The 25,937-nt window shown below is 50.1% G+C and overlaps 1 protein-coding gene across 23 annotated transcripts in view; it reads left to right on the forward strand.

Moving 5' to 3' along the window:
• Ralgps1 (Ral GEF with PH domain and SH3 binding motif 1) overlaps positions 1 to 25,937 on the forward strand; it is a 247,962-nt gene that overhangs the window by 15,200 nt on the left and 206,825 nt on the right. For 19 of the 23 annotated variants that reach the window (XM_006988712.4, XM_016007158.3, XM_076568848.1 and 16 more), the window contains 2 exons: positions 20,938 to 21,048; positions 25,322 to 25,429. In XM_006988712.4, the coding sequence (XP_006988774.1) occupies positions 20,992 to 21,048; positions 25,322 to 25,429 (165 nt within the window). In that variant the 5' untranslated portion in view covers positions 20,938 to 20,991. Of the gene's footprint in view, positions 1 to 18,717; positions 18,741 to 20,937; positions 21,049 to 25,321; positions 25,430 to 25,937 lie in introns of those variants that run through there. The other 4 variants (XM_076568850.1, XM_076568847.1, XM_076568856.1 and 1 more) reach the window with 3 other exon arrangements.

Genomic DNA, 25,937 nt, shown 5'->3' on the forward strand with positions numbered 1-25,937 from the left:
TTTTATAAAACATGATAAAATGGTGATGTTCGTTTGGGAAAATGAGTTGGTTAAAATGTGATTTTTTTTTTCCCCATTTGGTACTGGAGACTGAACTTTGTGCTTGCTAGGCAAGCACAGCACTGACCAAAATTCCCATCCCCCACATGTTAATTTTTGTAAAGCAGTGAAATCACCCTCATTTATGCAGATTCCTTTTCCTTTCAGTGTTTTTAGTTGATATGTGTAAACACTGTGGAGACTTTGTTGATGGAGAATAGAGATGACTTGTGTTGGTTACCTTTTCTCACTGTAACAAAATGTCGGAGGCAAAAAAATGTAAGGAAGGAGGGGCTCAATTTGGCTCACAGTTTAAGGAATACAGTCCGCTGTGTCAGGAAGTCATAATGATGGGAATGTGAGGCCGTGACATTGTCTGCCATCAGGAAGCAGAGAGGTGAATTCTGGTTTATGTTTATTCAGCCCCAAACTGCAAGACATGGATGATGCTGCCCACATTCAGGATCTTTCCTTGTTACTTAAACCTCTCTGCAAATGCCCTCAGAGACTTCCCAGTGGGATTCTAAATCCAGTTAAGTAGATAATGGAGGCTGAGCAGCATATAGCTGTAGCTATTGCGAGCCGTTTTCTCATCTGACCGTTGTTCTCTGGGTGGGTTACAAGTGTTAGAAATGCAAGAGAAGCCGGGTGGTGGTAGCGCATGTCTTTAAAATCCCAGCACTCAGGAGACAGAGACATTCGGATCTCTAGTTTGAGGCCAGCCTGGTCTACAGAGAGAGTTCCAGGACAGCCAAGGCTACAAAGAGAGACCCTGTCTCGAAAAACAAAACAAAACAAACAAACAAAAGAAATATCAGAGAACAAGGACATAATAAGATACAAGTTTCTTCTTCATGTGTGAGAAGTTAGAAGGTTATTGGCTCAGAGTAGGTAAGGAGCATGTTGGATCAGGGACCTAAATTTTTTCTAAGGCTGAGGCTATCTCATGACCCAAGATGGTTGCTGGAGCTCTAGTCTTTCCATCTGCATTCCAACCTTAGACATTTGAGGCCAACCTGGGCTATAGTGTGAGTCCCTATCTCAAAACAAGCAATCCAGAAAACAAAGAATGGTCAGGTAGAAAAGGCAGAAAAACTTAACGCTAGAGAGAAACACCAAGAATATTCAGCCCGAAAGGAAGTTGGCTCGTTAAACTGGGGCAGGTGTCCTGTCATCTGTGTTGCCCTCTTGGGAAAGTCAGAGGTGCTCTGAAAGATGAGACAGCAGGCTGGGAAGAGAAGGGACTTGCTGACCGAAAGGCGTTAGGAAGTATATCACACATGTCCGCATCAGAAGTGAGAAGTGGTACCCATGATCGCTGAGAATCCTGGGCCAGGAGGAAGGAAACTGAGGAGAGGTTTGGATGAGATGGGCCAGTGTATGTCCTTCAGAGTGCCTAAGCTGGAGGTCAGGCGGGGGTTAGACAGAGTCCTCAATTAAACCAGAAAAAGACCTGAGCCTGCAGATTGTTAGGGCTGCCTGTGAACCAGACAAAATAGCAAAAATGAACCCCTAACATCTAGGTGAAATGTCAATTTCAAAGGCAGACATAATTTGCACCCTCATCAAAGAACGCTTCAAAGAAAGAATACCATGTTGACAGAGTTCATCCACAGTGGAACTGCCTGGAGCCACTGGAACAGTGCCATCCAGTTGTGGGGAAGGGACAGTGGCTGGAGGAGCGTTTGCTACCCAGCTAGGTTTCGCTTCACATCTGATTGTAACAGGAACCCATTTCAGGTATTCCAGCATCCACCCTTCACATGTAGCTCTTGCTACACCCATGCTAACACCGTTCCTGGGAGAAAACCTACATGCTCAGCAATTGGGAGGTGCATCAGACCCAAAGTCACATGCACAGGCAGGACAATGGGAAAGGAGCAGCAGATGGAGCCATTCCAGGACTCAGCCACTTCTAAATACTTTTGACAGTGATTGTAAAATAGAACATGAAATAATTATTGAAAGAAGATAAAGCATAAAGTCATGAAGTTAAGGCAGGAGCAGGGTCCAGCTCAAAGCAGAGCCCCTGCATGAGGCTGACGTTTGGCAGCTTCTCCAGCCCTCCAGGGTATCTGGGTATGCACCTTCTGCCTCGGGTGGGACCGAGCAGGCACATCACCTCCCTGAGCTGCTTTCGGGGCAGTTCCGGGGTATGTCTCTTCACACTCCGTGGAACAGTTTGCTGGGCACCTTTGTTCCAGTTCATAGTCTTTGGAAAGCACAGTGATGCTCAAACAGTTGAATATTGAGTTACCATGTGACTAGCCATTCCACTCTGAGGCATATACCCAAGAGACCCCAAACACCTCAAGTTCCTGTCAGCTGGTGAGTGGACAGAAGGACGTCCAGGGTGCGGGCCCTTTGAGCTCACACAGCAGACTTGTGCAGTAGTGTGGGCGAACAAGGAAGAGGTACAGTAAAAGAAGGCCCGTTATTGCATGATTCCATTGGTGTGATGCATCCAGGAGAGGCAGAGCCTGACCCACCCACAGGAGGAGGTCAGTGACTGGAGGGTGGCGAGGGGCCAGTGGGCGCTAACTAGTGTGTGGGCAGAGGGTTTTGTAGGATGGTGATGAGAGTGGTCTGTTAACACTAAGCAGGTGATGACCAAGCCCCTCATGGACTGTGATGAGAACCACTGAATTCCAGAGTTTTAAAGAGTGAACTTGGGTCCCATAAATTATATCTGTTTTAAAATCTTTATTAAATATTAGTTCTGGAAAAGATAAGAGAACAGCAGGGTCATCACTGCCCTATTCTCAGCTCTTAGGGTGTTTGACCCCACTTTCTTCTGTGAATCTGTCTTGTATGGGGCTGACCTGTGCGTCCTTGCCCACAGTGCATTAGTGTCCTCTCCTCAGGGTTTTATGAAGAAACCATACTTAGGCAACCATGTAGATGTAACCAACCGTCTTATTAAATAAGAAACACAGAAACAATGTAAAAGAGAAAGCCAAGAGGTCAGAACTCAGAGCTAAAATCTCACCCTTCCTTCTGCTGTCCCAGCTTCCCGAAAGAGAGCTATATCCTGTCTGTACGTCTTTTTTATAGTATTATTGTTCTGCCTTCTCATTGGTTGTAAACCCAAACACGTGACTGCCTCGTCACTGTCTGAATGTACAGCCCCCTAGATCTTAAAGGCATATGTCTCCAATGCTGGCTGTATCCCTGAACACACAGAGATCTATGGGATTAAAGGCGTGTGCCACCACCGCCACACTCTGTCTATGGCTCTAATAGCTCTGACCCCCGGGCAACTTTATTTATTAACATACAATCAAAATCACATTTCAGTACAATTAGAATACCACCACACAACCATATCACACTTGGCTTGTACTCACCTCAGGTCTCTAAGTTTGAGAGGCCCTAACTGTCACTGTTCCCTTCTCTAAAGGGACTGTCATGTTTATCCTGTCCACACCTCTTTACCAGAATAGCTAATAGGAAGGGGAAATGATGGCTAGACCATGGGGCAGACAAATTTCTCTCCACACTGGTGGGAGTGTAAGCTGGCTTAACCACCACAAAAATCAGCGTTGTCTGCTAAAGCCAGACAACCTCCGCCCCTCACTGGGTACAGAACCAGCTTTGAGACTGACAGAGAGTGGAAGGCGGGGGTGGGGGGTGGGGGGGGTGTCCCACAGACCTTGCTCCATCCGCAATATGGGCAGCATCGCTGGCTCTAATTGCCCAAATGGGAAGCAAGGCCAGAGCTTGTCAGTAATAGGATGGACAGACCCTGTTAGGATCCTAGTAAAATGGTATTCCTTGATGGAATCCCAGAGTCAGAAGGGGCCAATGAGCACAATTCAGCTGGAAAATCTGGGAACGACAACATTCATTCTCACACAGACACCGGTACATATGCTGAATGTCCGCTTGTATAGATTGCCAATATACAAGGTGAATCAATACTAACAAAACCCACAGTAGTGGCTGCCCTTAGAGGTGGGTCGTGATCTGCACACAGCTGCTGGTTATAAGTGAGAATTCCTTGAGGTCTACCCTCAGTGTCGTGTACACTCTGCATTGCACTTCTGTGAACAAGTTTATACAAACATTGAGAAAATTGCTTTCATGCCAGGCGGTGGTGGTGCACGCCTTTAATCCCAGCTCTCAGGAGGCAGAGCCAGGTGGATCTCTGGGAGTTCGAGGCCAGCCTGGTCTACAGACAAGATCCAGGACAGCCAGGGCTACACAAAGAAACCCTGTCTGGAAAACCACAAAAAAAAAAAAAAAAAAAAGAAAGAAAGAAAGAAAGAAAGAAAAAAAAAAAAAGAAAATGCTTTCATTACTTAGGTACTTCAGAAATGAATAAAGTACAATTATTTTTATACTCATATCTTTATCTTTATAATCTTATATTTGTATTCATTTTCCAATGTATGTAGATATTGTAAAATGTACCTTAGAGTGTATCTTTAATTTACAAATATATTTATATATATTAGAAGTGTTTAAAAATATAAACTGGCCATAGTGGGTGCTGAGAAAGTTAGGTGAACTGAGGCTACAGTCGTAACAGCAGGGGCACCCTGCCTGTGTAGAAGCCTGGGTGTGGGGAGGGGCCACTGGACAAGTGGGTGTTTGAAGGATGCGGTGGTGTTCCGTCAGAGTGGGTGTCCTTAGTATGCTAGCACATGTGACTATGGGATAGGAGAGGGTGGTGAGGAGCAGGGGAGAGGTTGGCAGCTGGACTGACTCCTGGTTTTCACGGAGCAGTCAGTCAACTGAGGCCACGGAGGCCCTAGAGACCAAGGGGCTGGGAGAAGGGGAAGCCGAGGCTAGAGAGAGTGGTTTAGACCTGGGGCTGGGGCCCTGTCAGAGCTGACTTGAGGCCAAACGGCTTTACGCCACTGGCCTTAGTCAGGAGGAGATTCTGCGGCTGTGGGGTCCAGTGCTCCGTCGGTGGCGGGGCAGGAGTTGCTGGGAGAGTGAGGACTGAGGGGGGCCGTGGTGGCTGGTAGAGAAGCAGCTGGTGCTCCAGGGTTGGGCTGCTCTGCTGTTGTGGACAGGGCAGAGGCAGGTGTCGCCAGGGGGGCAAAGCATGAGAGTGGACTGTGTGGCACAGGCGCTGGTTGCCGAGCTCGGAATGGACCCTAGGCCTCGGCTGGGTCCTGGGCTTCAGAGGTTCTACTCTGAGTTGGGACGGGACAACTGGGTGGAGAGAGAGCTGAGGGAGACAAGTGAGCCACCCACCTGGAGTGAGCAGGGGTGGAGAGAGGGGCATTTTGGAGCAGTCCTGGGGGAGGGTAGGCCAAGCCTGTGGGCACTGTTTGTGGTGGGAGGGCTCACAGGCTGCCTTGTCAGCCTGCACTCTCAGCCCTGCGCCCTGCAGACAGCCTCACACGACGGGACTGGAACTTTCTTCTGCCCTTGTACTCGGAAGTGCCTTCCTTCTCAGTCGAGTCTTTGGACTTTTTGACTCACCTATTGCATTTTCCAGTGTTTTTCTTGAGGCCAGTTCCCCATGCTAACCCTGCATCCTAGGTGAGGTGGGAAAAAAGCAGTGGCCATTGAGGATCAACGCCTGTGATTTTAGGACAAGCATTGCCCACTGCCATGCTAATGGTAATATCAGATATCGATCCATGGGTATGCATATGACATTTCCAAGAACAGGTTGAAGCCAGACCTCATAGCATTGATATTTTTCTGAGTTGGATGGGCTTGGAAAAGCAATTCACAACCTCGTGGAACATGAGCTTTTCACAGCAGTACTCTGCAAGGAGATTGGATGAAGTGTCATGGCCTGCTGGGGTCACAAAGCCCACTGGTGTCCCTTCCCTCCCCTTGAGCAGGTGTCCCTGGTGCGGGTGAGCCGGCAGGGCTGTAGTTAGGGAGAGCACCTCCCAAATGGAGGCTGAGGGAGCATCAGGCCTCCTTGCTAAGCACATGCACAGTGGACTAGATGTTCACTGTCCGTGAGGGTCCTACAAATGTTACTGTTAAAAGGCTCGGGCCCCAAGATGATACTGTTGGAAGGTGGTAGTGGGACCATTAGAGGTAGGGGTGTAGCAGAAGGTCCTTAGGTCAGTGTGAGACTGCCCTAGATGGAGATTATGGGGCCTTAGGTTTTCCTTCTCTCTGGCTCTGCTTCCTGGCTCAAGAGGAGAGCAGTTGCTCTAATTTAATGGTCCCTCAGTGACATTCTGTCTTCTCTTGATCTGGACTGGAACCTGCACAACTACGAGCCAAATATTTTCTCTTTGTAAATGTGTTACCTTAGGTGTTTGTTGTCTTAGGGTGACAGAGTACTGATTGGCACAAGCCCCCTGCTTCCCAGACCAAGCTGTGGGGCCTCCTCTGGTTCTCATGTTGGGGGTGTTCCCATCTGTCTCTGCTCCCTCCTGGTGCATACTTGTGGCCACTCTGACATTGTCACTCTTTTGTCCTGTTGCTGTCTACTCAGATGCCCTTTCTTCTCTCCAGTCAGGTGTGTGTATTCACCATAGACAGTTCTCGCTGTCTTCACCTTGAGTTGTCTCTGCTGTGGGCCCTGGGCCAGAGAGGGCCAGCTCAGGTCACTGTATGAGTTCCAGGTGGCTCTAGTGCTGGGTTGATGGAGTTGAGGATGAGTAGGTGTGACTGTTGTCTTCTGGGGACTTAGTGTGCTGGTCGTCCTCTCTCCCATCCCTCCCACTGTTGGTCACACGTATGCCCAAGGTTCTGTCCACCCTGGTTCATGGACACTCTTTCTTTTCAACTGTCATGGTGCTTGTTGGACCTCCTCTCGTGGCCCTGGCTGCACTTGGCATTGTGCCCTGCTGTGTATTTTTATCTTTTAGTCTACTCTGCCTTGCCTCCTTGCCTAGACCCTAGTTCCTTGAAGGCGGGCCTGTGTCTTGCTCTGTGTCTCTCACACAGTAGCAGCTTAATAAATGTCACTGCACTGACAGCAGTGTGGACCCCCAGCTTCCACCCCTCAGTGGCCATGGCCTTGCAGGAAGGAAGGAGTGTGGGGAGAGCAGATGTTTTCCTGAGGAAGTGTCAAGATTCCCCTAGCTAGGAGCAGCCACCAGAGTGTTAAAGGCCATGCTGGGACAGCATTTTCCAGGTTCTTCTAGCAGCTTCATCCAGTCAGCCTTGCTCCCCAGGAGCAGAAGGTGAAGTGTGTGGCCAGCTGTGCTGCGGAGAGTTGATGCAGCACTGTGTGGGGTTGGGGTCCCCCAGGGGGTGGCTGCAAAGATGGGTTGGTTTACCGTGTGGGGCAGAAAGGGAAGTGACTTCAGCCGAGGGTTTCTTAGAAGCCACACAGCAAGAAAGCGGCGTGGTGGGTTTAGCCCAGGTCAGCGGGGCTCTGAAGGGCTTCCTCTGTGCTGCTTGCTGCTGAGTCCCACTAGCATTTTGAGAGCTGTTGTAGCCGCCCACTTGCATGCAGGCTGGGAGGGGCTGCCCAGCCTTGCCAACCCCAGGGCATTTGGGTTCACCTAGGTCCCTAGTAAGGACACAGGTTGCTAACTTATCCACGTGGGCCCACCTGAACAGGTGCTGAGGATAGCCTGCTGTGAGCCTGACCCAGCAATGAGCAGAACTGGCACATGGCGGGGCCTTGGCAGAGAGGGCTGGCTCTTTCCCTCAGCGCCACTCCCGTCTGTTCCTGCTGTGGTGCCTTATTTGAAATGCCACTTCTTCCTTTGGGACACCCCCTGCAATGTCTCTGCTGTGTGTCCTTCTCCAGGCTGACGCTGCGTCTAGACTTCCTTAGCACTCATCAAATGTGCCGTCTTCCTCACTGCACTGGGTCACAGCCTGACCACATCCCGGCCACCCCTCCAAGATACCGGAAGAGGGTCGCTCAGGCACCACCCACAGCCCTATCCTAACAGCTTTGGTTACCTGCAGCTGAGAAAACTCACTGCATGTTCCCACGTCTGACTGAGGCAGGCCCACAGGGCGGCAGAGTGGAGCTTGGCTCAGACAGGGGAGCAGATAGATGCCCAGAAATGGGAGGCCATCCAGGGACAGCAAGCTCCATCCTTTGTCTCACGCCCTCTATTTAAACATGTTGATAGACAGTCTCAAAAGACACAGATGACAGAACGGTGTATTACCTACTCAGAGTGTTCCTTAATTTTAATTTTTTAAATAAAAAAATGGATTTCCTTTTTTAATTGAGAAAACAACACACAGCCAAACCCAATAAACAGATAAACAAAGGCCATGTGTAGATTAGACAGAAAAAGGGATGTGCTGTGGGGGATGGTCTTTCTGAATGCTTGAATATGGTTAATAAAGAAGCTACTTTGGCCTATGGTAAGACAGGTTATAGCCAGGTGGGAAATCCAAGAGTTACAGGGAGAAGAGGGCGGAGTCAACACAGACGCTGAGCACTGCCAGGGGAGCAAGATGTAATGGAGCACAGGTAAAGCCACGAGACACTTGTGATACACAGATGAATAGAAATGGGTTCATTTAAGATGAGTGAGCTAGTTAGTAATAAGCCTGAGCCATCAGCCAAACAATTATAATTAATTTAAGCCTCTGAGTCAATAATTTGGGAAGCAGCTGCTGGGTATTTGGGAGTTGGTGGTGGAACAGAAACTTCCGCCTACAGCCATGACTTCAAGGCTCCCCACAGGGTATGAAACATGCTAATCACACTCTCCCTTTCAGCCATGGCCAACCCCATCTCTTTACTTCTCTATGTGATACTATTAACTCATAGTTTCAACCACTGCCACAAAGGGGATACCTATCCCATGCGCCAAACCCAGGCTCAAATGATTATATATACTACAGCTTCCATCCCCAGCAAACACAGCTCAGCCTTTTGTAGTGGGTAGCCATTCCAGCTTGGTCTCTGGCATTCTAAGACCCTGTAACAATTTAACAAACAACTTCCGACTCAGAGCTGTGCTCAGCACTATTGCAGACTGAGCAATAGGCGTCCAGCACTCTTCTCTCCTGTCTCAGCCACACTCTGCCCCACCATTGGCTTCAGGGACCCAGACTCCTGGTGTCCCTCACCCATGATAAAACGGCTTTCTTCCCGAAGGACAGCTGGGCAAGTGTTGGCTGTGTATGGCAGGTTTGGCCCCTTCCTTCCAGTCTGCAGATACAGAACCCAGGAAAGCAAAACCTCTTCCTTTTCCCCACCAAGCCGAGACGCACCTCTTCTTGGGATTTCGGGGTCTAAGTGCAGGCCTTAGCGTGTGCACAGTCGCTCCACCGCTCTGAAGAACCGAGCTGTGCTAGTGTGTAACACGGCCACCTTTTCACCTAGTGATCTTTGTCGTTTCCCTTCTGGACGCCCACCAGCCAGTGCCACTCCTGGATGAAGCGGCTCCCGCGATAATCTACCATTTCCATCTTTCTATTACAGCCCTGGGTTTTGAGAAATGTCTTCCTATGACTTTCCACTATTTTCAGTTCTTCCATTTCTTGTATAATATTAAAAGGACCAGCCTTAATATTATACTTCCGGGGGCTCAGAAGAGAAACTACAAACCACGAGGACTATTTTCGGGAAACGGAATCTCAGCACACCAAGCTCTGTAGTCCATTCACTTTAATTCTATCCTTCAGTCTCTAGCTTTACAGTTACATACCCAAACAATCGCAATCCTCCCCTCCAGCCAGGTCCCCAGGCTTGAATTCCTGCAAGGTCATAAAGGCAGGTAGGAGTTTCCTCAGGCAGTGAGTGTCAGGCTTTCTTTTCTGACCTGATAATGGAGTGGTTAAGGGAGGAGGTGAGCTGAGAGCTAATACCAGTTAGTATATCAAAAAGGGAATTTACGTGCTCAATCTATATTCCTAAGGTAAGAAGTTAGGGTCTGTAAAGGCTGTAAGAAAGGAGAGTCCGAGCTAAATTGTGCGAAGCTATTACTTAAGGTCCACCTGACCTAGGAGGTGTCTCCATGTGAATTTACCTTAAATCTGGAGACTAGCATGTGATGGTCTGGACTGTTATTCCTGTTAGTCCTTGAATGTGGCTAAGGGAGATACCTGATTCCAGCGCTAAAAGGAGAAGAAACAGATGGGCCTGAGGGAAGGAAGTCTTTCCTGAGGTTGTTCTCCAAATATCTCAAACTTATATGTACAAATAGTGATCAGGCCACACTGTTAGCAATTCTTAGGAAAAAATTAATTGGGAAAGCTATGAAGGCACACATGATTTTCATAACAGAAGACAGCTGATATGTAACAAGCCAAATAACACCAAAAGCTCCTTGGAATTTGGCTTCCTCTGGAGGAATTCCTTAATCCCTTCAGGTAGTGGCTTTGCCATAACCAGCTGAGTTCTTATGATATATTCTTGCGGCCCGTAACATCCACTGACTTAATATTTTAACCCCCAAAGCCATGCTGTTTGGTTGCAGAAAGCTTCTAGCACCTTCTGTAAAGTTCCAGTGTGTTCTGTCCATTCATCCTACAAGCAAGCCACTGCTCCGAGGGAGGCTTTCCTAAGGAGATGCGGTCTTGGGTAGCCTGGTGGCCTCCACAATCCGTGTACTCTTTGGAGCTCTGCATAAACGATGGAGCCACTGCCAAGGGGTAGGCCCAGGAGAGGTGGCTGGGGAGGCAGATCTAGCACAGGACATGTCCTGCAGGGTCTCGATTCTCAGTGGTTTGGTGGCTCAGTCCGCTCCCTTCCTTGGACCCAGTGATCTTCAGTGACCATGGCTTTTGAAGCTCCCTTAGGAGGCTCCTTCCTTCTCTGAGCAGGATGCAAGGATGGCACAGTCTTCAGCTGGACCATTGCTGTACAACAGCCGCCAGAACTCCCCGGCTGCCTGTGTCTGTCTGCTGGAAGTCGGGACGGGGGCACTGGCTAGAGGGCCCGGGCTCCTGGGTTTCAGCCTCCATCTGGCTCCACTGAGCTCACTGTGAGCAGTGCAGCTACCATCCGTTTCTGTTCCCAACATCACCTCCAAGCTGAGCTGAGCACTGGTGGCTCTCTGAGCACCTGGTTCGTCCCTCCTAGCTGGAGAACTGTGGTCTGGGGTGTGATGGGGCCAGCCTTAGTCTCACTCTGACAGTGCCCCTTCTGTCTATTGCAGACTGAGGGGTAGTCCATCCACTGTCCTGGGCACACAGCACCTGGGCTGGGGCCGAGGCTGAAATAATCATGGTCGGGCCATGACCTACACTTCCCACAGAGGTGGTTTGGTGAAAACTTGATGCACAGGAGGTCCCTAGACAAGGGCCTGGCACCCTGTCCTCCTGGTGACCGGCCATCCCTGTGATTTGACTCCCACCATGGCAGCATGAAAGTACAGTCTGAGCCTACCTTAACGAGGGGAAATTGGAACCTACAGGTAGCAGAATTCTTAGCAGCAGACCCAGAATTCGAACTGCTGGGCTTCTGAACCTTGTCACCCTGATGATGCTGGGATAGGATAACTTGTGGGACAGAGCTCCTGGCTGACTCGGAAGGGGGGGCAGCTCTCGGCAGAGTGGCAGGTGCTGCAAAGGATGGGGGCCCACACAGAGGGATGTATTCCAGGGAGTGAGTCAGTGTGATCAGTCTGTTCCTGTCACCCCAGGATGTGCTGCAGTGGCTGCTGGCTATTCAGGAGGCACTGTCTCAGAACAGTTTGAAGTTCATGAGCCACAGGATGGGGAAGTAGGTGACCGTCCATGGGTGCAGTCAAGTTCTTGGGTTTCACTCCAGGCTTTTCCACTGACACAAGCCCCACATTCTGAGAGACCTGTGTCCCGAGGCCTGGCACTCCTGTACAGTCCACAAGACTTACTGCTAATGGCCTGAGTTTTGGATCTGTGCTACCCAGGCCTCCTCTCACTCCACCTCTGTCCCGAGAACCGTTAAATATTGTCAGTTGCAATGAATTAATTCGCAGCAAGAAGTGAATCATTACACACCTATTATTTAAAACTCAGGTCATCTAAATAAATTCCACCCTGACTCTGACACCCTAGTCCCTTGCTGTTGCCATTCAGAGGGCAGACATAATTTTAAACAATTGTACACCTTGGCACTGTTGGAATACCAGTGTTCATTTAATCATCTGGCCACCAGGTGGCGCCAGATTGCCACGCACAGCCCCTGTCTCCTCACCTGGAGTCTGTCTTTAATCCTGTGAGCTACCCTTGGGTGTTGTGTTGCTCCAAGTGTTAGCCATACCTATTTTAAACAGAACCGTAGAGGTGTACAAAAAGACAGAAAATCCAAGGCTGCCGAGGGTCTTTGCGAGGCAGTGATGCTAGTTAGCAGGTTTTTCTGTATGTCTTCGTCACGTATGTACATGCGTCGTCCACAGCCTCGAGCAGGCCCTGAGCTGAGGAGGGGTGTGTGATGGGAGCAGGCCCCGAGCTGAGGAGGGGTGTGTGATGGGAGCAGGCCCCGAGCTGAGGAGGGGTGTGTGATGGGAGCAGGCCCCGAGCTGAGCTGTGGGCATCTCTCCCTGTCTGTAAATACTGATGCTCTGGACTGTTTGTCTCATCTGCTGCTCAGAGCCTGCCATGGGAGGTGCCTTCAAACCAGGCAGAGGAGCACATCTGTGGGCTGGAGTCAGTGACCTCCTGCCGCAGGCCTGGTGACTGTCCTGAAGGCCCCTGCCATGCTGAGTACTGCCGGTGCCTCATGCCGTTGAGCTTTTAACCCCTGTAGGTCTTCATGTTTCCAGGGCCAAAGGTGCCATGTCCCCAGGAGTCCCAGCCAGGGCTCCCACGGGACCTTCCACATCAAAGATGCTAAGTTATCACCTGCCAGGTGATGCCACATACCTTTTCATGGCTTATGGGCTGTCTTTCATCTTTTCCTTGCCTTTTTTCTAAACTGAAGTTAGACTTGTTAACGTATTTAAATCTGCCAATCGGGCCACGGGTGGCTCAGGTAGAGCATTTGCCTAGCATGCACCAGGACCCCAGTTCCATCCCTAGCACCACAGGAAGCCAGATAGAACACACACACACACACACACACACACACACACACACACACACACACACACAAGTTGGCCACTAGTTTCTTGACTTTCTGGCTTTTGTATGACCCTCAGGAAAGGCTTCTTCCCTCTAAGACTAAAAACAAACATCTGGTTTTCCTCTAATGTTTTAATGTTTCTTTTGTCTGTTTAAATATTTAATCTGTCAAACATTTTTTCTTTTGTTTTTGTGTGTATGTTTTGTTTTTTTGTTTTTGTTTTTGAGACAGTTTCACTGTGTAACTCTGGCTGTCCTGGAACTCACTCTGTAGACCAGGCTGGCCTTGAACTCGCAGAGATCTACCTGCCTCTGCCTCCCAAGTGCTGAGACTAAAAGCGTGCGCCACTGTGCCCGGCAAATATTTATTCTCATATATATATTAGATAAAGTTTTTAACAAGTTCCTGCCCTCCTCAAGTGAATAATAAATTGTTTCATCAACATTTTAAAACGCTGCATTTTCCTCTTATCGGAACTGCCCTTGGTTGATTGGTAATCCTTCCCTACACTCCAGCTGGTTCACCGACTTCCTGCTGATCCCGGTGGGGCCTTTTCTCAGCTGTGGCTTCCTGACAGGTCAATGCCCTTCCTATTATACTCCCCCCCCCCCCCCCCCCCCCCGAGAACTGCTAAGCTACTTTTAATTATTATTCCAGATAAAAGTTTTGGATCAGTTTATTGAGTTCTAAAAGGAATCCTCTTTGGATTTAGAGCAACGTTACATTTGTAATTAATAGATTAATTGGGGAGAATTGATGGCTTTCTGGTATTGTCTCCAGGGGAGTGAAAAGTCTTTAAATCTTTTTTTTAAAAAAGATTTATTTTTATTTTATGTGTATGGGTGTTTTGCCTTCATGAATGTGTATACTGTGTGCATGCACTGCTCTCGGAGGCCAGAAGAGGGCGTCAGATCCTGTGGAACTGGAGTTACAGATGGTTGTAGGCCACCATTGCGTGGAGAGTGGAACCTGGGTCTTCTGCAAGAGCGGTGAGTGCCACTGAGCCATCTCCAGCCCTAGAGCTCTTTTGAAAAGTTGTATTTATTTGTGTATATGTGAGTGTGTGTCAATGTGTGAGGTCAAAGGACAGTTTACCGAGGTCTCCTTACACCTGTGTCCCAGAGACCAAACTCAGGTCGTCAGGCTTGGTGGCGGGAGCCTTTGCTCCTGAGCCATCTTAGGCCCTTAAAAAACCTTTAATATGAGTTTATAGTTTTCTTCAAATGATTTCTGTACATTTCTTTAAACATTCCCATCTAGGTCTTCTCTGTTTTAGGCTGTTGTGTTTCCAAGCTGGTTGTTGTTCATGGAAAGGAAATGAATGACCTTGAGACCAGATGCCCAGCACTCACAGTCCCCCTGATATAGTCTTGTTTGCTTCACAAGAGGTACTGGTCCATTCATGTCCTCCTCCCCTGTAGTGTGGAGCGGGAACGGTTTCCATCCACGTTTGAAGTCTCTTTGTTTCTTTCAGCAATGTTTGGAGAGGAGAAAAAAGTGCAGGAAAGCAAAGCCAGTTTATGGAGTGTGTTGTGAAAATGTCACCTGTGCTCACCACTTGTGAACTTCCACACACCTCTCACCCCTGCAGTGCCGGGGAGTGTGGGCTGGGCCTGTTCCAGGTGTCTGTCAGACACCCCGTGGTGCCTCTACTCTAGTCTCCCGCTGCCTGTACCAGTTGACCTGCCTGCCTTGTCTTCTGTGGACAGTTGCCCTCCTCCTCTGGGTACTTGGTAAGAAGCTGAGGGCCTAGGACAGTGCTTATGATCGTCAAGGAGACCTTGGAACATGGGCTTCCAGATCCACCATCCTACCCTGGCCTTGTAGTTTCTAGAAGAGGAAGTTGGTCACAGGAGGAGAGGTAGCCAACGAGGACAAGAGCCTCATTATGAACCAGGCCAGCACCAGGCACCCCAGTTCAGGACTCTGGTTAAAGAGACTCCCACTTAGGCTTCGTGTGTAGAAAAATGCACCCCTTTACTGTACGCCTTGTAGGTTCAGGATCTACATTGGCGAGGGTCACTGTGTGGAGACAGGAATGCAGTGGAGGACTGCTCGGGGGCTCTGGCTGGCTTGGGTGTTGGGAAGGCACCTGGCTACATAGATGCGTAGAGGCATCACTGCACTTGGTGGGCAGGGACTGTGGTCCTTCTCCTTCAGGTGACGTTGCCGGCCTAGTCCCAAGGCAGATGTTCTTTGGATCACTAAGATCAAGTACATGATTGAGTGAGGGCCCTATAGAGTTGGAGAGAGACCAGAACATTGGATTCCAGACACCATGTCCTTCATGCAGAAGGGAACCTTCTTCCTGGGCTTCTGGAAGGAGAGACACCTCACAAGGATGTTCCCAGGACTTTGTGGGTGTCTGGGTACCTCAGCCTGACTTCACCCATCACACTCTCACTCCTATTTCCCAAAGCTCTTTTTTAAAACCTCCGAGCATCCTAAGGCCTCCTCTGCCTCTTGGCCGCAGCAGGTCTGACTCACAGTGGCCCTGGTTCAAGAGGGCCCATGCTTGTGACTTTTTTTTTTTCTGAGACAGGATTTCTCTGTGTAGCCCTGGCTGTCCTGGAACTCACTCTGTAGACCAGGCTGCTGTAGATCTCTGTAGACTCAGGGATTCACCTGCCTCTGCCTCTCAGTGCTGGGATTAAAGGGGTGTGCCACCACTGTCTGGCTGCTTGTTTCTCTGAAGATGGACAGTATGGTGGAGGGGGTACAAGCAGAGTGGGCTCAGGCTCCTCCCCGCCCGTCTTCACACAGCTTCTGTGTGTGAGCCAGCAGAGAGTCTGTTTGCAGTGCAGCGGCTGAGAGAGTACATCCCAGTCACCCCTGCATGCAGCTCTTCCTCCCACCCTCTTTGGGTTCCATTTTTGTACTTATTTGCAGCATTTGGAAGAAATCATCTCTTGTGGTTGGGCATGTCTGGGTGTGTGCGTTTTCTTTGAACCAGCCTCCACTGACTTAGGAAAAGGGATTACTCCGCTTTCCCCATGGGGTCTGCATGTCCGTCTGTTCATCTCAGGCCATCCGGTGTTTCCTGAGCCGCAAGTGTTGAGGAGCACTCTTAATGGCTGGAAGGGGCCCAGGGCTACATTTGGGCTCTTCCTTTCCCTCTTCAGGACCCCCCACCCCCCACAAGGCCAGACTCTTGTCATGAGCTGAGAAAGCCGTGGGGTTGGTCTGTGGTTCTGATAACAGCTGCCACGGCGCTCTTAAGGAATTACATCATGAGAACTGCTTTTGCTCTTGCACTGTTTGGGTTTCCAGGGAGGGTTAGCAGCAAGACCATGTTTATGTGTGCAGGAGGAGGGAGAGGTGAGGGGGAGTTAAGAGGTAGAGGGAGGGTGGGAAGAATGGGGTTTATGTACAGGCTGATTTGCCCAAATCTAAAAAGCTGGTGCCACCTTCCCAGTGGGATACAGAGTGCAGACATGAATTAAATGTATCTACACATAACAGTTGAATCCGTCTCCCCGAGTTTCTGTTTTTATATTTGTAAAATGGTGTCTTAGGGTTTCGGTTGCTGTGAAGAGACACCATGGCCACGGCAGCTCTTTTCAAGGAAAACATTAACAGTTCAGAGGTTTAGTCCATTGTCATCGTGGCAGGAAGCATGGTGGCACACAGGCAGACGTGGTGCTGGAGATGTAGCTGAGATGTCTACATCCTGATCTGCAGGCAGCAGGAAGAGAGAGTGACACTGGGCCTGGCTTGAGCATCTGAAACCTCAGAGTCCACCCCCAGTGTCACATTTCCTCCAACAAGGCCACGCCTCCTAAAAGTACCCCTCCCTATGAGCCCATGGGGGCTGTCTTCACTCAAATCACTGTAAATGGGTTTTACAGAAGGCACATGAATCCTGTCTCCAGTCTGGGACAAAGCCTGTGTGTAACAGGTTGTGACAGAGGCACTGAGGGCCAGGCTGAGCTTCTTGAGGTCTCGGGCTGGCCAGACTCCTCTGCACAAAACAAGTTGATGGGCACCTCCCCTCTGACCAGATGAGGGAGATGAGAGGCAGACACGCCTGCTGTGGCCACAGAGGCGCCTCCCTGTCTTGCTCACTGCGCGTCCCTAGCGCCTGTGGGAGTCAGGGGACACAGAGCTGAGGAGGACCCTCTGCTGCGTGTGCTGCAGGCACCTGGCACCCCAGGTTTCCTGCCACACTCTCAGGTGCTCAAGGCCCCCCATCTTCCATCTCCTGACTTGGAAGACGGCACCTCATGCTTCCTGTCAGCACTGTGGCTCTTCTCAGAGGGGCCCATCTTGAATCTTTTAGTGCCCTGCTTACCCCGTTCTTCTTCATGCTGCAGGAGAAGTAGACCTTCCCTCCTCCTTCAGAGTCCATGCGGGCCAAGGCTGGGGGCAAGGTCAGGATTAGCAGTACTTGCTGCTCTGTGGAAGGACCCAGTCATGGTTGTTGGGTTATGGCTACCTGTTTAACTCTAGCTCTAGGGGATTCAGACCTCTTTTCCAGCCTCTGAGGGAGTACACACACACACACACACACACACACACACACACGATAAAATAGAAATGGAATGTGCTACCAAAATCCTTAAAGTACACGGTGTGTCCAAAATCCTTGAATTAAAAGAATTCCCATTGCCTCCAGGGAAACCACCTGTACACACACACACACACACACACACACACACACACACACACACACACACACACACACACCTGTACTGCTTCCCAAACTCCTCCTATAGCCTATAAGGTCCTTCTGTTGTACCTTAGCCTGTCTGTCTGCTGTTTGCTGCCAGGTCCCAGCCATGGCCTTTTGACACAGGAGCTGTACTCGGCAGCCTCAGGACCCACCCTGGGTGAGTGGGGCTTGCTTGCAGCCTGATAGGATGCTCTGTCTTGCTTAGTCCTACCATTTTCCACACATAGGCACACCTCTTGTCCATCAGCGAGGCTGTTTCTGTCATGGCGAGACATAGAGGAAACAGATGAGGAACCTTTCTTTCCAGCTCTGCCTTCCAGGAAAACATGATGGGTTACCCAGTGGCTGGCAGGTAGACTGGGGCCAGTGCAGGGAAGGACAGGCCTGCCTACTGGAGGGGATAGCCCTGCGCTTTGACCACTGAGCCCATTCCTGGCCCTCCTTCCCAGCAGTGGGAGCCTATGGTCTCACAGACCACAGAGCCGCTCTTTGTGAATGTTTCCAGGTAACTGCTTAGGGAAAGAGAACAGGAGCATGCAAATAGAAGCTTGTGGGGAGAGAAAGTTAATGCTACAGTAAGTAAGAGCACTGACTGTGGGCTGACCTGGCCAGGCAAGTGTTTCACATGACTCCTAGGCGCTGGTGGGAGACAGCATCAGGGATGTGTATGAGCCCAGGCCTGTTTAGGATTTGAATTCATGGGGCCTCAGTTTCCCAGGAACCCGAGTAGTTCCTGCCTTCCACTGTAAGTGGGCTGTACCTCCTGGGGCTCTTGTGGTAAGGACATGAGTGTCATATGTAACGTTTAGCGAGTGCCTCCCCTGGGATGGATGCTGCCACTGGTGTGTGCTGCAGATGGGGCTGGAGAAGGGGGGGGGGCTGACAGCACGTCCCTCCCTCTAACATTTGTAGGTATGTGTGTGCGCCATGTCATGCATGTGGCAGTTAGAGGACAACTTGGAGGGAATCACTTCTCTCCTTTTACAGTGTGGGATTGAACTCAGGACCTCAGACTTGTCAGCACATGCCTTTACCCACTGAGACATCTCCCTGGACATGGCAGCACCCTGTGGAAGAAGCAGAGAGCCACCAGGACAACTTCAGAGAGCCTCTGGTTTGGGCTGTACTCAGAAGGTTGGGGTGCAGGCCTGGCTCCCCGGGGAAACCCACAGAGCGCCAGGCACATGCTGATAGGAGCAAAGCCTGCCTCAGCTTCTGACGTGGAGTAGACTGGTTGGGCTGGTTTGAGGCAGCCTAAGAGGCCCGACCCCAAATTGTTATGGCTGAGCTCATGAGCTGGGTTTATTTTTCATCTCTTTTGGGACCCTATTCTGGAGCTCCTGTGCCCGTCATGGGGTTGTGTTGAAGGGCCCTGTCCACCCTCTACCTAGGAGGGGTTTTCCTCGGCTCTGGGTCCCACCTCTCCTGTAGTAGTTAACATTCCCTTCTCAGCTGCCATGCTGTTTATCCATCTCTTCAAAGGGAATGGCAGGCAGCCGGGTGAGACCCCTTCATGGTGCTCAAGGTGCCTCATGTACCTGCTGCAGCTTAGCAGTCCCAGGGCCTCGTTTCTGGGCTGTACTTGTCATCTGGATTTGAACACTCATTGCCTCCAAAGTCCTCTGTATCTAGTGCAGTCCCCTTCTGCTGGGGCACTTATTCCTATACATGTGCCATTTCTGGGAATCTCCTAAAATGGAATCACACTGTACGTTCTTTTGCATCTGACCTCTTCCATTAGCATAATGTTTTTGAGGTTTAATCATTCTTTTCATAGCTGAGTAGTAGCGTGCGTGCTCTGTGGCTAGGTCACACTGCCTTGGCAGTCCCTGGATGATAGACTCTGACTTAGTTCCAGCTCGTGTGCTAGGAGAGATGCTGTGATAGGCGTCCTCTGTGTATCTGTGTGGATATGCTCAGCCTTTGCAGCAGATGCCGGGAACCACATCACTGTGTTGTCTTAACCAGTCAAGAAGCTGCCAAGTTATGTTTTGAAGCAGTTGTACCTTTTGCCTTCTCACCAGCCATGCACCAAGGTTTCACCCCAGCTCCCAGTCACTTGGTATAGTCTGGTTTGGTTTTGTTTTGTTCTAATTCTGGTCATTCTGTTGGGTATGAGTGCTGTCTTTGTGGTTCTGGTTTATGTTTCCCTAGGGGCTTTTCCCTTATTAGCTATGTGTGTGCCCATGGAGGCCCATGGTATCAGCTCCCTGGGCTAGAGTTATAGGCAGTTGTGAGCCACCTGAGTGCATGCTAGTCCTCTGACGGAGCAGTACCTACTCGTAACCTCCAAGCATCTTTCCAGCCCTTCCAGGATGGATTTTTTTCTCATCTGCCACAGATTGATCATGTGCTGAGTCACGTATGTCACTTTCCCCCCAGACCTCTTCTACCTCTGTCCCCTCCCTGATGACAGCTACATCATCTTTCTTTGCCTTTCTGTAAACAGCTCCATCTAGCCTGGCTGCTCTCACTTGGCCTGCAGGAGTTCCTGTGGGCTCTGTTCTTGCTGTCTCCCAGTCCGTCTCCCCTTTGTCACCTCAGCTCAAGGCACCCATCCTCTGGTAACTGCAGTCAGCTTCCTTTTTGTGCCTACATCTTGCCACCCTCCTGCTGAGAAGCTGCTGCTGGCTTTCGGTGTTCTGGGAGGAGAGAGATGCTCTCTGGAGCCTGTGCACATGAGCGGTCCAGGCAGAGTAATCGGAGCTGACCTTCAAGGGGGTCTCGGATGTTGCTGCTGCTGGATAGACTAAGCAAATGCACCAGAGCGTGACCTCTGTGTGCCTCAGTTTCCCTCCACAGAAAATGGACAAGATTAAGAAGCCTTTCTTGGGGTAGTGAAGGGGAAGATGAGTTAGAGGAGTCCAGCACATGTTTCGTCAATCCTTTGTGGGATCAGTTGTGATGGCACAGATGGTGTCCAGTTTCTTCATCAGCCTACATCTTCCTTTGGAGTACATCTTCTGGGGCCTGTGAGGGCCGGGTACATCCTGGGATGGATGTGCAGATGGGATCCAGTGATCTGCAAGGGGCAGGATGGCCAGGCAGGGATGTGGGTTCAGTGCTGCCAGAAGAGCCGAGGAGGCAGAATTCATACAGCTGTTGGACACTGGTAATTAGCATTTTCTAGATGGATGAGCTCAGTAATGGCACAGACACACCATTTTCCATGGAGGGAAACAGGCACACAGGCTCTGTGGGCCAGCCTGAGCCTGCAGGCTACGAGCTACCAGCTCATACCTCTCTCTTCAGGTTTCCTGGGTGATCTGTTGGAGGCTGGCATGGTTCTGTGGGTTCAGAGCGGGTTTTTATGGGTACCTTTGCCTTGCAGGCAGGTTATGTCACCAGCAGAGGTGGCACCGAAGCTCCCAGAGGCCTGGAGACTATGTACAAGAGGAATGGTCTGATGGCTAGCGTGTTGGTCACCTCCGCCACTCCGCAGGTATGAAGGCTGTGGGAGGGTGGCGCGAGAGAGGGGCCCTGGCCATGAATACAGGCCTTCTTAGGGCCACCACTCCAGGCGGGAGGTTTGGGAGCCAGTCAGCCCTGTGGATGGTGGTGTTTTCTGAAGTTGTTCTCTTCAAAGAAAAACAAATACCTCTCCAGTCCCGCCATGGCAAGTGCCACATTCCATTTTGGTGGCAAGAAGGGATCAGACCTTTCCCAGGAAAAACCGCTGTTGATTATAAATAAGCCATGCGTTCCAAAATGAGGTCAGACAGAAGCCAGGCCAACTGGCCCTTGAGCGTATTTACCTTGCTTCGTAGGAAGTGACTGTAAGGACTGCTGGTCTGAGTGGCCTGGGCAGGGACTCCGCGTGGGGTCTGGGGTTTGCTTTCCAAGCTCAATAATGGTACAGACACACAGGAGGAGGTGTCATCTGGGGCTGGTGCCTCTGTGTCTGGGTGTAGTGCTGGCTCCTCAGACATGCTGGTGAAGCAGGCTTGGTCTGGGCATCCCACAAGGGGTTTCTTGACTAACCAGAGGTCATAGGAACCAGTTTCTTATCAGTCCCCCCCCCAAAAAAAAAATTCCTTGGTTTGATCTCTAGTCTTGAAAGCATACTTATGGATGCCTTTAAACATTTTTTTTTTCAATTTTGTTTTTAAATTATACGTGTATGTTCACATGAGTGTGGTACTCATGGAGGGTGTCAATCCCCCTGGAGCTGGAATTACAGGCGATGGTGAGCCACCATGTGGGTGCTTGGAACTGAACTCAGGTCCTCTGGAAGAGCAGTCTGCACTCTTAACCACTGAGCCATCTCTCCAGTCTGGTGAATGCCGTTTACATTTTCCTAGGAGGCCAGAGTAGTTTCATAAAATAGTGAGTCATCCTCATCACCACTGTCACTGTTGCCAGCAAATGTTTGGGGCAACTTTTGATTCAATAAATACCCTGACTTGAGGGTTCGGGGTGTTGCAACAATGCCCTAAGGCCTGACATCCAAGGAACAGCCAGAATCTGGTAACTAGAGGAGCCAGACTTCTGTCTGTGTCTGGGGCTTATACTCCTTCGAGACTGAAACATCCCTCTTCTGGGGCCCATGTGTGTATGTATGCATGTATACACAGATGTGAAGACTCATATGCTACCCTGTGCATGTTCGGCCCTCTGTGCATGGGACCCACCAACCATGCATCAAAAACGTTCAACAAAAACCCTCACTCCTGGACCAAGTGTGTGCAAACTGCCTGGTCATTTGTCTCTGAGCAGCAGCAGTGACTCTGCCCAGCGTTTATTTTGTAATAGGTACTAGTCCTCCTGTAGCAGGAATCCAAGAGTCTTATTAATAAAATCAAACCTGAGGCCAGGTATTGGGGTGAATGCTGGAAGATCAGAGAAGCAGAACAAGCCACAGCCACAGCTAACCTCACCAGTTCCTCAGCTGATCCCGTTTCCTCAGACTGGAAGCCTCTGTGTCCTCATCCCAATGGCTCTCAGCTGAACTGCTGCTGGAAAGCCTGAATGCTTAACCAGCTAAAAGCTTCTAGTTTCTGTTCTTCACGCCTTATATATCTTTCTGCTTTCTGCCTCACTCCCTGGGATTAAAGGCTGGCTTTTTGGGATTAAAGGCATGTGTCACCATGCTTGGCTGTATCCTTGAACACATGGATTTCTGCCTCTGGAATGCGAGGATTAAAGGCGTGTGCTACCACTGCCTATCCTCTATGTTTAATATTGTGGCTGTTCTGTCTCTGACCCCAGATAAGTTTGTTAGGGTGCACAATATTTTGGGGAACACAATACCACCACATCCTCCAGAAAGGACTCAGAATCTGTGGACAACACATACAGGTTCTATGCTAGGCATTTTATGCATGGCTTTGAGTACTTGCAGATTTTGGTATTGTTCAGGGCCTCCACGCATGTGACTGTAAGTACCGTAGTGTTTGTGGAGTGAATGCACACATGGGAATTGAGGTGCTAAGCGGCCCCAGGTGACTGAATGACACATTCTCTTTTATACACATCCAACTCACTATATTTTGTTATGCATCCCTTTGTGAGCTTCCTGATGAGGAACCCAAAGCACAGGGAGGAGAAGAAACTGGCTCTCACATCTGGGCAGGTGGGTGGTACAAACCCACTCTGGTGTCCTTAACATATTAACATATTACCCTGTCACCTAGCTAGGCTATGTCCTTTTTTTTTTTTTTTTTGTTTTTGTTTTTGTTTTTGTTTTTGTTTTTTTGGTTTTTCGAGACAGGGTTTTTCTGTGTAGCTTTGCGCCTTTCCTGGGACTCACTTGGTAGTCCAGGCTGGCCTCGAACTCACAGAGATCCGCCTGCCTCTGCCTCCCGAGTGCTGGGATTAAAGGCGTGCGCCACCACCGCCCGGCTTTTTTGGTTTTTAGAGACAGGGTTTCTCTGTGTAGTTTTGGTGCCTGTCCTGGAACTCACTCTGTAGACCAGGCTGGCCTCAAACTCACAGAGATCCGCCTGGCTGTGCCTCCCGAGTGCTGGGATTAAAGGTGTGCGCCACCACTGCCCGGCAAGGCTAGGCTATGTGCAGATCTAGATCTTGGCCAATTCCAGGCACACTGGGGCCAGTCCTATTTCTTTTCAGCTTTATTCAGATCAGACTGTCCTTGGGGGACAATGTCTTCCACTTAAAGAACTTACAGTGACACTTGTCACACACCCCAGGCCCCTGAGCCAGCATGTCCTAGGGAAGGAAGAGGTGGTGGTGGCGGGTTTGTTTAGTAACTGGTGCTGCTACTCTGGGATATGGCATTTAATAATCTGATTTTGTACCTGACGAGACACAGCAAGATGAAGTCAGTGTCTGAGGCAGGGTGGCAGCTGATGTGAGACTGGTATCTGTCCGGGCCTGCGTGCCTGCAGAGCCAGCTTGGTCCCTCACCTTCTGAGAGCAGGTGTAGTGTCGGTGTGAGAGCCTCACCTGTAGACACCCTAGGCCCAGGTGTTGAGGTGAGCCACTTGCATTTCCGCTCTACTCTGACCTCACACTGTCATAACTATGAGCTTTCTTCATTGACATAAAAACACCCTAGTTTCCAGTAAGATTGCAACATTTCCCTGAATAGAAAGTAAAATAAAGAGAAATTAACAAAAGCAGATTCCCTCACCCCTACTCTAAGATGGTGGAATGAGCAGAAACCACAAAGTCCTCCTCCATGAGTTGAGATGAATAAAACCATTTATGCGCAGGCCCAGGTTTGGGTGGTCGACCTGATGGGGTACCCAGGTGGAGCTTGATGGAATGCAGTCACATTAAAGAGAAGGTGTTCCCTTCACTTTGGGACCTTCACAGGGGTTGCCTTCATGAATGCCATCTAATTTTGGGATTTTCCCGTTTCCCTGTGCGAGGCCCCTATCCTCACATGCAGGACTCAGTGACCCTTACTAGAGGAGCGTTCCCTGACAGTGTCCGAAGTGTGTGTGTGTGTGTGTGTGTGTGTGTGTGTGTGTGACCGACCTCCAGAGCCAGCTTTATCATTTGCATTACAGTGTCCTGCACTGACCAGCTAGGAAGGGGCAGAGGGAACTGAGCGGTGGCTCCCAAGTTAAGAGTGCTGGCTGCTCTTGCCAGGACCCCATTCCCAGTACAAGGGCCTGCAACTCCTGCTCCAGGAGATCCAGTGCCCTCTTGTGGCTTCTCTGGGTACCTGTGCACACGTGCATAAATGAAATAAATCTTTAAAAATGAACAAGGAAGAAAGGCAACAAAATGGATGAGCTCCTCAAGTCCCTGAGTCTGGAGCCTGTTCTGAGGGAGAATTAGGCTAGGGTTCCCCTCTCTCTTTTGGGTGCTGGGGACAGAACTGGGCCTTGAGCATGCTAGGTGAGTTTTCTACACTGAGCTACACCCCAACTCAAGGGTCGGATTCTCCCCCATCATTACGCTGCAGGCCAGAAGCTGTTAGAGGTAGTGTTCCACGGTCATTTGGGGGTTCAGATAGAAAACTTCACATTCTGGCTTTCAGCTTCATGGGTAAGAAACCTTGGAGAAGTGACATTGATTCTGCTTGCTTACCTGTAAAATGGAAATACAACATGTGCATGCAGAGAACCCTTGAGGACTAGGATGGTGTGGGAAGTGCTGCGGAGCCCAGTGTGGAGCCCAGTGACAAGCAGCAGACACTTCATCCCGTGAGCCTGTCACTCACAGTCTCCATTCTGGGGAGCTTTGGGGTGGCAGCAGCCGCAGGCCAGACCAGTCAAGTGTATTTCTCTTTGCCTTCTCCACAGGGCAGCAGCAGCTCAGACTCTCTGGAGGGCCAGAGCTGCGACTATGCCAGCAAGAGCTACGACGCTGTTGTCTTTGATGTTCTGAAAGTGACTCCTGAGGAGTTTGCCGTAAGTGACGTGGAACTGGTATGGTTGGTGGTGCTGGAGGAAGTCACTACTCTGGGTTTCTGCCCAGGTTGAGAATACCATACATGTCCACAGTAGGAGAGCGAGTGATGGGTAAAGAATGCTTTGGGTTTAGAATTGGCTGCCTTGGGAGGGGTCCACAGTGCATCTGCACAGTAAGAGAAAGAACAGGGCTCCGCATATTTACAAAGCACACACAGGGCACCAGCAGGCACATGTGGCAAAGGTTTGGGCCTGCTGCTGACACGCTTCACAGCCGTATTGCTCGCTCGACTCTTGGCTGCAGACCCCATGCATGTGTGACTCTGTTTCCTCTTTTTGTTTACTTCCACCTCTGTACATCTATGTACCGTCTCCTGCAACAACAGGCAGGGTCCTTTTGCTTCAGCCTGTGTTTGGTTTCTGGATGATCCCTCAGTGGAGCAGAGCTGGCCTCTCATTTGCCATGATGTTTCCCTCTCTTGGGGTTTTGTTAGGGAGGGAAGTTGGT

The sequence above is a fragment of the Peromyscus maniculatus genome, chromosome 4 (assembly GCF_049852395.1).
Source record: "Peromyscus maniculatus bairdii isolate BWxNUB_F1_BW_parent chromosome 4, HU_Pman_BW_mat_3.1, whole genome shotgun sequence".
Classification (NCBI taxonomy): Eukaryota; Metazoa; Chordata; class Mammalia; order Rodentia; family Cricetidae; genus Peromyscus; species Peromyscus maniculatus.